Source organism: Pectinophora gossypiella, chromosome 10 (genome assembly GCF_024362695.1).
Source record: "Pectinophora gossypiella chromosome 10, ilPecGoss1.1, whole genome shotgun sequence".
Lineage (NCBI taxonomy): Eukaryota > Metazoa > Arthropoda > Insecta > Lepidoptera > Gelechiidae > Pectinophora > Pectinophora gossypiella.
The window spans coordinates 7,326,033-7,338,755 of NC_065413.1; the positions used below are offsets into that span (position 1 = coordinate 7,326,033).

Sequence of the window (12,723 nt, forward strand, 5' to 3'; positions counted from 1 at the left end):
ATTCTGAGTTAATATCAAGTGGAATTTTCAATCGCCAAAGTATAGAATTGAAAATAATTACAAAAAACTAAAAAAAAACATGAATTTTGTGACGGAAAATTCCAGTTGATATTAACTCAGAATCATGGTCTGAATCATCCCCCTCAGTATTCGTTACGATGTCACTAACACCCTGTATACTTAGTTGCAGAGGTTAATAAAACAAACGTCATATTTTCCAAATATTTACTAATGCCAAATCAATCTTAAACACACATCAAAACAGACATAATATGCACAATCTCACTTAACTATAAGTAATAAAAGTATTTCTATTTTGTTTTTGGAAAACTAAAATTGTAAGATTTGTTATTCCTCGAATAATACTTTATTGAAACATTATAATAATAAGTATGTACAAGTTCATTTTAAGGCACTTTATTAGTGAACTGCCATAATGTAGATAATAAGTACACAATAATAAAACAAACAATGACATTACATGTGTTAAGCCCGTCTGCTCATGGCACTAAACATGTTTCAAGAAACAACTACTTTGTCAGGATATCGTATACGCTCATATGACACACTTCATCATCACCATCCCATTAACGTCCCCACTACTGGGGCACGGGCCTTCCCTATGGATGAATGACACACTTATATACGTAGTACCTACTGTGAAGTTAAAATAAAATGTACGTAATGGGTCGGTTCTAGGTTTCTCAATGTGCTTTTATCATTAAAGTTCACCTGATTTTATAATTGAAAAGTTTAAAATAGTCTTTATAGTAGTTTATATACGAATCAGTGTTTTTGTTTTTTGCCGCATATGACTCTAATTACTTGGTCAGACAAATGGGGAGAGCTGAGGGCACTCACTCAAAATACAACAAATAAATAATTAATCTGGTAATTGGCCTCAATAAGTTTATTTTTGTTCTTAAATATTTAAGGTGCCATGATGTTAGGTTTCCTCAACAAATAAATTAAAAAAATAAAAACAAAAATGTGGTTTTTTGAAAAAAATAGAGAAGGAACTTCTTTTAGCAGACCATATTCCGACCATTACTGCGATGTGTGTTTATATTTGTATGAGTAATGTACATAGGCGATATTATGGTGTAACTGGCCGTCTGCCGCGACATTTAATTTAGCAAGGAATTTGTGAATTACAGCTTTTAATATCAAACGCTCAAGCTATAATCATTTTATTTGCCTTTAAGGCCGATATCGTCACTGAATGAGTGATGACGTAAATTCATGGTATTTTTACAATTTGGAGTGTTACATTCGCGGTTTTGAATCTCAACAAGAATAAAAATGTTTCCCTCCGTGTCATGTAAGCGTAAACGATATCTGCTGCCATGAAACACAATATACAATAACTAGTTACAAGCAGAACGTAATTATAACATTTGTACGACGTTAATCCATCACATACATACTTTTGTTGGTGAAGTATGTCATTTGTAGGTGTTATGGCATTAAATTCTATTTCATAGTTAAATGCTTTTCGTTTAACAGCAAAATTTGTACACACTAGGTATGCAGTTATTTTTAAATGTAAATGGAGACTAAAGCTTATATTAACGAAATTGTTTACAAGCATAAAGATTTGTGCAAATACGAAAGTGTGAAATGGTTTTAAATAAGCATTTATGATCATAATTTGTCCACTTAGCGAAGAGTTCGCTAAGATTTGTTTTAGTAGAGATCGTATGATAAAACATTTAAGAGTAGAATTCCTTAATAAAATGTTGGGGTTTAGTGTTAACACGTTTTGGGTCGCAACTAGATTTGAATTTGCAAACTCTTAACTATGAGGGAGACCAACAATTAAGTACTTATAATATGAAGTAATTTACGGACGGAGTGTTAACAACTTCAATGATAGCCGTAGGTATATAGATGATACTTAATTATTTAAAGAATATAAATATAATCGTTATAATATATCGCCAAGTGAAACAGACAACACAACTGTAAAAGCTAACTTGGGACTCTAGAAAAATACATAGTTATTTTAAATTTATAAAGTGAATCAAGAGCACCGCATAAAATTGATTCCAAAAAAAATTTTGTCCTTCATAATATTTCTAAACATATCTTTTAAATCTAATTCTTAATATATTTAAATGATTTAATTTTTATTTATAGAAAATATATCTTCACTCACATGTAACGAACGCGATATTATTTCATCTACCGTATTTTAATCTCAATATCAGATCTCTATTAAATCTTGTATAATATTTCCTCAACATATTAATATCCTGAGATTTATAAAATAAAATATTAAATTAGAAATAACATTGCTATTGCACTAAAATTACTGTAGTTATTGTAAATTATTGCTTTTAAACAATCTATGTAAGCTATATACAAACACTTACAGAATTAAGGTAGATCGCCTAGTTACTAAAATTTGATCAGCAGAAACTGAGATTTTTGATTACCAAGTTTTTGAGATGTAGCGCCAAACATAATTTCATATCTTAATATATTCGAAAGCAATAACTGCATATTGCTTTTTGCTGAAATTCACCATGAGATAGATGTTCTTTAGAGATTCCCAAAGGAGATTGTAACGAAGGCACTTACATTAATAATATGCTTTCCAAATCTACTGAAAGTCTAACACATACTAATATAAAAAGTTTGGACAAATAGTTCCCCACATGATTAATATTTAGAAAGTGACGACAATAATGTATAAAGATTAACATTTAGAAAAGTTAACAATAATTTAATCTCTTCTAACTTAACTACGAATAAGCAAATAACAAATTGTGTAGAACCACACAGATGAAAATATTGTACATTAATTAAGGCACTTGGGATGCACAAATATTCAATTTGTTATTTATAAATAATAAAGCACTAAACAATGTAAAAATCAATGCTATAAATATATCTCTTAAAGAATAATTTATTAAGGTCATACACTTACTGACCGAGACGAAGTAAACCGAGGAAGACGAATGTAATTTTAATTTGATCTGAATAGCTTTCAAAAACAATAATATTAGTCTTTGGTTAAGGATAAAATATATATTATTGCCAAACAAATGTGAAGTCAATAAATGTATGACGGCGACCTTAGATTAGACTACTCCGAATATCAGTCCAATGTATTAACTTTATGAAAGCGATAATTTTATAATTTTGACAGCATTATACTTACATTAGACCACAGTCTGTCAGACCTCGCCGTCCGCCGGCACACCTCTGGTGGGTTCCTCTACGTACACAGTGCAGCAAACATCTACGTCGTGTTTTGTACTTTTCACAGAACCATTCATGTTCTCTATTGTGCGTGTCATGATCATCTGTACCCAACTTGAGTTGGATAGATGTCTTTTTATGAAGACTTCGCAATGGAAAAGTCTTTTTAGGTCAGCTGTGAGAAAACATCTGACTACCGATAACAGTCTGTGTAAACTTGTCAATAGCTGCTAAATAGACTTTTGCATTCCGAATCAACATACACTTTATAGGAATTTCTTCCATAGTCTTTTGACGACGCTGAACATGGTGCCTGGTAGTTTGGTACAATTCGTACTACAAAGGTAAAGTAAGAACAAACTGAGAAAATTTAAAAGAAGAACCACGTGCATCACACATTGAGCGTCGCCTTTGTTCGGGAGCCTACCAACACTCGTGCTAACAACAACACGTTCAAGCGACAACAGAAGTACAAGTTACAATAGTAAATATAGTCGATGGCGTGTGCCACTTTCAAAAATATAAAATTGTTAATAAAGTTCATCTTGTTATAAACATAACAGGCATATAAATGTTAATAGTTAGACTATTATAATACATAGTATATGTTAACGTGAAAGGCCCAACAGCTATAGCTACATGGTGGTCGATGTTCCGATGAGAATGTTACGCGACGTCACGGCCCGGCGGGTGGCGGGCGGCCGCGTCTCCGGTTAGTTCCTCCGCGCCGTTAGCACGCACCTAGCCGGGTTAACGAGAAGAGAGAAAACAGAATGTTAGTATCGATCAAAATGTCATGGTCCGACTACACAGTAGCCTCAATCGCGAGCTCACGCTGCACGCTCCGCCGCCGCGGGTTAGATTCACATCGTACCGGCAAGGCACAGCGTTACTAATGTACAAGGATTCGGTGTGGACTTTAACTCGTCAGAGGAAACCGGCAGATCATGCAGCTACCCAACAGAAGCGATCATGAACTCGGATTGAAATGACTGGTGTACGGATAAATTTTCATAAAAATAGAAAATTTTATAAAATTATTAAGGGGAGGCTATCAGGCATTCGCGCCGCGACATTTGTTCTGTTTGTGGCCCGGTTAATATAATTATGTAACGGATACTTACTCATTAGTTTACGCAGTTAATGGTTGAAACATGTTAAAAATTAATTTAGTATGATAATGATAATCTACATAGGATTAAATGCCCAATAGTTCCCAAACGAGCCGTGCTTGCAGCATCGCGGCCCGCCCGCGGGGCGCCGCGCGGGGCGAGGATGCTCAAGCATTGCTCAACAAAACAAGCATAATAAATTTTATCACTTATGTATAACCATAGCACCCAAATGCAAGTATGTAAGTTATTCAACACATCGCTGTATACTTTCAATAATAGGTACATCTGAATACGGCGGCATTCTCTTAATTTGTTAATAAGACTGTGATAACGTATCAATGTCATTACATATTTGCATGTTAGTGACTCATATAATATAAATACATAGTTACAGATAATCTGCAGACTGTGACAATAGCAGTTATGGTAGTGCACTTGATTATTATGTCAACAAACGGGAACTTGGCCTTGTGGAGTTGCAATGTTAGTCGTGTGAGGCTACAACTGACGAAATGACTGCACGTCATCAACTTTATCGACTTGATACAAAACTTCATCGACTGTACTCTACCGCGTCCTAGCACAGCTAAAAAGAAAACGAATAATTCAAATTTCAGACAATTTATTGCATGTATGTCATCTGCAAATGCATTTATTTACAATCAACAATTGAAACAATACTTTACAAAACATCTTCGCTTATAATCCATTTCATAAAATACGAGTAGCGTTCTGATCTAAAACTTTCATATAAAAGAAGCGTGAGAATACGTAATCGGCATTTGGATGCCGTCATGAATCCACAAGGACACAAGTGCAATTTATCTTAATAATAACCACTTTCAAATAAGAAAGTAAAATATAATAATACCTACGGCAAAATAGAAACAACTAGCTTAAAAAAAATCATATAAAAATCTTATATTGACTAAGAAAAAGTTGTGATGATGAAAATGACAAGTCAAAGGAGGGGCATTTAGTTTAATACTGGATTGATGGCACTGATTCTGAGAATGCCCTCTCCTTTGGCTAATACTGGGCGAAGCTAGGAAGAAGGACTTCACAACCCGATCGTAGCACCTCTGGGGATTTTTGGCAATATTGAACACTAGACACTAGGCAACTCTACAAATATAAATCTTCAAAAGTTCAACGAAATAAATGGATGTATTAAACTTAAATCCTTCTTCCTTTAGAAATTTGTAAACAATACCCGAAAAGACATTACTCGGAGCGGTAATGGCCGTGACCGTTCGAAGGCACATGTTGTGATTTCAAATACATTGCAACAACAGCATTGAAAACAACGACAAAGAAATAATTTGGTAACGCTGATGCCCAACTATAAGAAGTAAACATTCGAGCTTATGCGTATAAAATAATGCCTCGCATCACAACATGTAACAGATCTAAAAATCTATAAAAAAGAAATATAAAAATCACAGTTTTCAAATTATGCAGTGTCACTTCAGATCCGGTATGAAGTAGATGGACATAATACACCATATCCTCATACAAACTAACGAGAATATATCTAATAAGTACACGATATAATAAATAAAAATATGGACACAGAGAGACAGTAAAGCAAAGGCACCCCACGCATGCGTACTGACGAATATGATTTCTACTAAATAGGCATCTAATTTAAGTGCTCAAATATTTTACGATCGTGATACAAAAAGCTTATAAAGGAACTTTGCGTACTGACACAAGAATTGTGTATTTATTAACGAAGTAATTTAAAAAATAATTGCATTTTATAACATTGAAATCCGGAGGATTAAATGAGTGACTTTCGTTAATAAATACGAAACATTCTATTTGAATCCATACGTAATTCCTTGATCGTACAAATCTACCACAAGCAAACATATTCGTAGTGCATGCGTGCGCGCGCGCTTCTCACCTTGTGAACAAAATGGCGGCGTGAGAGCGTTTTGGCGGGATTTAAGGCGCCGGTAATGCCGTGCGCTGGTAAGGGTGGTCCCTCACCTGAGCCAGGCGTCCGGCCCTCCGCACGACACCTAGCGGCATATGCACATTGATCATCTGTGTCACAACTCCATTTTTTTCAACCCTTCATCCAAAAAGATCAACCACCCTTCGCTTTGTTTAAAAAACAACCATAAAATCACTGGAAATCTTTACTGTAAATAATACATTTTCTGTAATACAAATTTTACTGGGTAAACAAAGCTTCAGGCGATCGACGAATACATTTAAATGCTGAAAAGAAATTTAATCTCATAAGAAAAGATTAGCTCTTAAAATTCCCTATACCTACCTAACGTTCGAAAGTAGTTACCTATCACTGCCAAATACTCGTCATTGTCAATTCAATAATACTTATTATACATTTTTAAATCAAAGATATTTTTGGCAGTAACACTAACTCCTATTATTATGCTTAGGCCTACAGATATTACCTATCGTTTTATTGCTTTGGAAATAATAACAAAATAACATATCTCGGGCGCAAGCACTCCCGGTAAGGTACAGGTAATGGCTGGCTTTATAATTTCATTCGTAATATTGACTCGACAGTTGTTACTGCGGCATATAATCTACAATATACGGTTGTATATATTTTTCATAAAGCTCACTCTTTTCTAACCTAACTAGAAATCTTTAAAAGATAATAATAATACTTAATCCTATGGTATGTTTATAAATATAATAATATGGCTAATAAATTAATAAATTACGACGTCTTCGTAACAATAACAGCTCGCACGGTGTGTACAGTAAAATGTTATTGTCACGACCGACAAACATGTAAAACCGCCTATCTAGAATGTTCCATAGTTTGATCGCAACGTGTAAAGTGTATGCATCATTAATTTGTCAGTGTTGTTAAAAAGTTAAAAGTAAGTGTTCTTCTTGTATAATTCAATTCGTATTTGGTCCCTTTTGCTTGTAATCGCTGAATAGTAGTAAATTCATTATTTCATTCAGTGATACTGTTGTTAATATGTTTACTGTTATTAACACAAAAGATGTATTCGACTGAAAATCTAAAAAAGGACGAATACCACATGCAATAACGGTGGATTTGAGAGTTTATTAAAATGCTGCCATCGAAAGAAAGGTCTTATTAGAAACTCAATGAGTGTCGGATCTACATTAACAAAATGTTATTAGATTAGTTGGGTTACAAGCAAGGGTTATCAAAGAACTCTAATGAATGGGCTCTATATGTCTCTAACACGAAGAACGTCAGTGACGAGATGTAAATCAATAAATAAATATATAAAAATCTATGTCTTTGTATACGAAACGTCGGTAACTTAAACAGAGTTCTATTGGCAGTTTTAATTAATATATTAAACTAAAAATATTTTCTACTTTAAAACGATTACGTCATCAACTGCCATCAACCCTAATACGAGGCAACGTTCAAATATAATTTGCAATAAATATGTTCCACATTTATATTACTTTGTATAAATATTAAAATAATCTGCTGTATAAAATAAATAATAATATATCGTTTGAAAACAAAAATTATACTTTGTGTGTAACTGTACAAACAGTCGTAGAAGAAAACAATGCTCATAAAAATTAAGATAATAACATCGTAGGTACAAAACGATTGAGTCGCTAGGCTAACCGTACTTATAACAATATCTTATTCTACGATTATTGATCATGGCTTTATTATGACTGTGTGGGGGCGTCCTGATCGGAAGCATGTTCGAGAATATCAAGGACGGTAATAGTGTTGCGCCGGGCGATACGGCGCGTGTTGCAGCCGGTCGTATCTTAATGTGGGCTGAGGCGATTGCGGCCAATGTCAAAAGCCAGCAAGTAGGTATCTCGACGCTGCAAACCCCATTAAAATATAAATGTCACACACAGTTCAACACAAGCTCGACACCACGTGTTACGTCACATTAGTCGGTTAGTGCTGTGTAATCACGAGCCTGAGTTTTGTTCTATGGTTAATTCAGTTACTGCTAGTCTAAGTACGTTTTATAACGATATACGAGTATCCTGCGGTCTTCTACCTCGCTCTAGCAGCAGCTTCGATAAATATTAGAAAATTAACTAAGTTTAATACTCTTCCTGGAGAACTTTACCGTTCGTACTCCTTAACTGGTTGTGAACCAAAGCTGGAGTTAAAAGGCAAGAAGTTAAGCTGGGGTTCAGACGACTGTTGACAGAAATGAAGCATGCAACAATATTTAAAGTTACTGATACTTTTCTAGTGTATTATAAAAAATACCTGCGTCTTTGAACCATGCTGTTATAGTTTCAACAAAACGGGTCAACTCAATAACATTATGCTAACGAAAAGTTTTTCGAAATCTCATCGATAACTTCAATTGTTCTAGGTTCCTAATAGATAATGACTGTAGAGAACATTCGAGTCTACTGGACGACTGTAGGTATACACCCGGTACCGTGTTGTAGCGTTAGTATTGTAGAACGGTCTTTGGTAACACCCCCAGTTTTATGAGCTCCACAACCAAGATTTAAAAAGATGTTACCAAAAATCGTCGGACCCGACACAGATCTGGAATATTGCAGCGCATAACACAATACACATATAAATAATTCAAATGGGTAAGCTAAAAACTCGACAGACCCATAGACGAAATATAATGCGCTGCGCCAAATCTGCGTCAAGCGGAACCCCGCATCTGATTGGCCAAAGACATCTGTGTTACAGGACAAAGATATCGTTCGGGTTACTCAGTGCGGGGGTGGTGTCGTGAGAGATCAACGGGCGAACAACCCACCCGTATGGTCGGCGGCGGCGTACTCGGCCGTGAGGAGGGGGTTGGCGGCGGCGGTGAGCGCCGCATAGTTGGCGTAGTCGGCGTAGGGGGACGCGTAGATGAGCTGGTGCGCGGGCTCGCCGGGCGACAACAAGCCGGCGGCCGCGCCTGCGCCCGTGCCGTTGAGCAGCCCCGCCTGCGCGCCCTGCGCCGCCGACATGCGCGGCGACAAGATGAGCGGCGCGCCCAGCGGCGCCTGCGTGCGCAGCGCCACGCCGCCCACGCCCGCCACGCCGCCGCCCGGCGCCAGCAGCCGCTGCGTCTCGGCCGCGGCCGCTGCCACGCGCCGCCATTCCTCGTCAGCTGTGAAGATCTCTCCATTGTATCGACTAGCAATCAGCGTCGCAAAGCTACTGCCAGAGACGGCTTTTAACCCTTTCGGTGTGGCGTGGTCATACCAAAAACGTCTTCCACGTACTGAACCAGCGTAACAAATGTTCGCTTTTCAATACTTTTGATACTATACTGACATACTTTATTCGTCAAATTATGGAGATAAAAAAGATAAAAGAAAATTATACACCCTATGCATGAATGGTTCACCGTGTATGAATAGAATGGATCGTGAGGTTCATAAATCATAATGAGCGTTGAAAATGCTTCTGATTGTCTTTTACCAGAAGTTCCCACGTAAAAACCAAGCGGCAGAATGTGCGAATATAGCTTTGAAGTACCATTTCCCTTTGCGAAAAACAGACGAATGTGAAATTAAAACTCCCATAATAAAATCAGCCCATGTTAAGAAGTTAACAACCGTGACATGCTACAAATCAATTAAGTTAGTCATCTGTGTTCGTGGTGACTCACTTTAGCAAACAAAAGGTGAACATTTCTGTTCGTATCAACAATAGGAAAATGAATAAATCATGGTGTTTCAGTACTGAGAAATACAACCCACTGCAAGCCATTTCAGTCATTAAGTACTGTGTAAATAATTATGGGACTTAGTTTCAGGAAATCTGTTCTAATTTGACTGATCATTGTGAAGGAAAACACGTCAGAAGCCATGTGATTGAACTGTAGTTTGAGGAAAAGTTTATGATTATTTACTAAATCCCACTACTACTATGTTGACTTATCCTATATGAAATGACGTAATAGTATTCAGCAAAATGGCCGCGATATAATCAGTCAGCTGATTTCAATTGAACTTTTATGTTACATGGTTATTTATCCATGTAAATATTTCATATCATTCCATAGTTTATGGTAAAATTGAGAAATTATCTAGAAAGACTAAAAGTTAACTGCTGATAAGATAAGACGATGAATAGGTAGGTACTTAAATTAAATGCTTGCTTTCTTATACCTTTATTTCCTTTTCAATTGTTCTTGGAAATTACTATCATCATCACCAGCCCATTAACGTCCCCCTGCTGGGGCACGGACCTTGCCTATGGATGGATAGGGAGATCGGGCCTTAAACCATCACGCGGGCCCAGTGCGGATTGATGGTTATTAACGACTGATAATGCAGCCGGGACCAACGGCTTAACGTGCCTTCCGAAGCACGGAGGAGCTCGAGATGAATTTTTTTTGTGGTTACCCATCCTATGACCGGCCTTTGCGAAAGTTGCTTAACTTCAACAATCGCAGACCGAGCGCGTTTACCGCTGCGCCACCGAGCTATTAAACTATTAAATGTTATAATGTTCATAAAACTAAGAGTTTTTAATTATTTATTTGAGATCCAAAAATAAGCTATTTGCTTCTAGGCTAAGTCAACAAAGTATTACACCCAGTGAAGTAGGTTAGTTGGGTCTTATATAAGTGTTAGTGACAAACAATGAATGCGACCATACTTATTAGGCACTGACCGTTGACGGGCACGACCGCCTTGGCGCTGGAGTCGCGATATGTGCCGTTTATAATGGCCAACTCCATTAGCTGGCGTTTCTTCAGCTCATCCTCACCATCCGCTTGCTGGAAAGACAATATAGAGGGAGAGTCACAAATATACTCACCTTACATATAAAAAATCCCAAGTTACCTGTCGATTTGATTTTGTTCTTTTTCTTACAAAATAGTCCTTATTCCTTGATTTGATTAAAATATTTACCATACAGGTATCTAAGATGATAGACTATGTTATTATGTATGCTATCTTTTCTGCCAAAAAGGATTTACCTATATGAACATATTTATTGCTTAATTTTGTTACAAGATATCAGCGACTACATTTAAGTTACAGAGTAATTTTATTACGTGACAAGAATGCAATACAATCTTCAGTGGATTTCTCTCAGTTGGAATGTTTCCTTAACTTGATATTTATGAGTATAAAAAGCAAGAGTCTATCACCTACTTATCAGTGCATAATCCAAACCTAAACTGGGACTGCAAAGACAACGCAGATAGGCTGTCAGACAGTTACTTATAAGTAAGTGGTGAGACATATATGTCTATAAAGTTTTAATTTGAACGCCATGGCTTGGTACCCTCGATTTTGTACTGGGTGAGAGCCCTCAGCGGTCCCCATTTGTATAGTCAAGGACTGTATATTATCAAAGACAATACAAAAAACATGCTTTTCTTTTTGGATATAGTCACTGTGGTCCTATGGTACACCGGGTTGCTTCTCAATCGGGGAGCGCCTGTTCGAACCCAAAACCCGGACTTGCACCAATGAGTTACAAATTTTTCTTAAATGCAGTTTTTAGTAACACAGTTGGCTCGACCATTACAGATGGCGATACGGCTCACCACTTATAACGTTGGTCTAACAGAAAGCTCGGTGAGGTGTGGATATTTACTCTATCTTGTGATGGTGTAAGTACCACTACTATTGTGTGGGTTGTGAGGTGGATTACCCAACCTCATCCCATCGTCGTGAACCCGTTTACTTCTTACTGTAGTAAGTACCCGTTTACTACTTGTAGTAAGTAAGTAGTCGTGACATGAGCCATGTCAGGGGCACCAGGGTTGATAAAGTTTGGTGCAGTGGTACTTTAATAATTCGTGATGGTAAAATGGTCAAATAGTGAAACTCACAGGCACAAGCAGGCGCCTGACCTCCTCGACGGCGCGCGCTAGCTTGATCTTAGCGCGGTTCTCCGTATCCTCGACCGTCAGAAGCACGTGCAAGTCATCAGCCAGGTGCTCCCAGTTCGGCTTGCCCCTGTTTGCGTCCTCCTGGAAATATAAACAACGAACAGATTAGCTTTTAGTACTTATTTAGGAGGAACAGACACTGCCTAAGTCATCTGTAGACAGATGAAGCCTGTGATGATGTTGGGGAAGTCCAAGTAATAAAATACATACATAAACTTTTACACCGAGATAAACAGAGTCTGAAATTCCATTTGCTTCGAACCTGACACACATTCTCTTGTTTCCTCCACATTGATTAATCTCTTACGCACGCTGAGCAGGGGGGTTAGAAAGGCCATATCGAAGCAATTGATCTAAAAAAGCAATGTTGCAATTTGACATTTGTGCATATAAAAGTAAGTGCCCAATGCAACAAATGTCAAATAGCAATATTGCTTTTTTAGATGTATTGCTTTGATATAGCCTTCTTTCCCCCCCCCCCAATACGAAACAATAAAAAGCTAATTCGATTAGATTTAAAGAGAAGGGATATTCTCAAATTTTAAGATATGTAGATATCAGGATAA

General features: G+C 37.0%; 1 protein-coding gene across 6 annotated transcripts in view; it reads right to left on the bottom strand.

The window, feature by feature from the left end:
- Positions 1-211: 211 nt before the first annotated feature.
- The window catches only part of LOC126370476 (protein held out wings), a 69,111-nt gene continuing 56,599 nt past the window's right edge, over positions 212-12,723 (bottom strand). Inside the window, exons 4-8 of one of the 6 annotated variants that reach the window (XR_007566876.1) lie at positions 12,098-12,238; positions 10,909-11,029; positions 9,068-9,409; positions 6,232-8,147; positions 212-3,948 (exon numbers count right to left, since the gene is read on the bottom strand). Coding sequence is in view for 5 of the 6 variants with exons in the window: in XM_050015349.1 (XP_049871306.1) it covers positions 6,273-6,349; positions 9,068-9,409; positions 10,909-11,029; positions 12,098-12,238 (681 nt within the window). In the remaining variant the exon portion in view is untranslated. Of the gene's footprint in view, positions 3,949-4,927; positions 9,410-10,908; positions 11,030-12,097; positions 12,239-12,723 lie in introns of those variants that run through there. The other 5 variants (XM_050015349.1, XM_050015350.1, XM_050015348.1 and 2 more) reach the window with 5 other exon arrangements.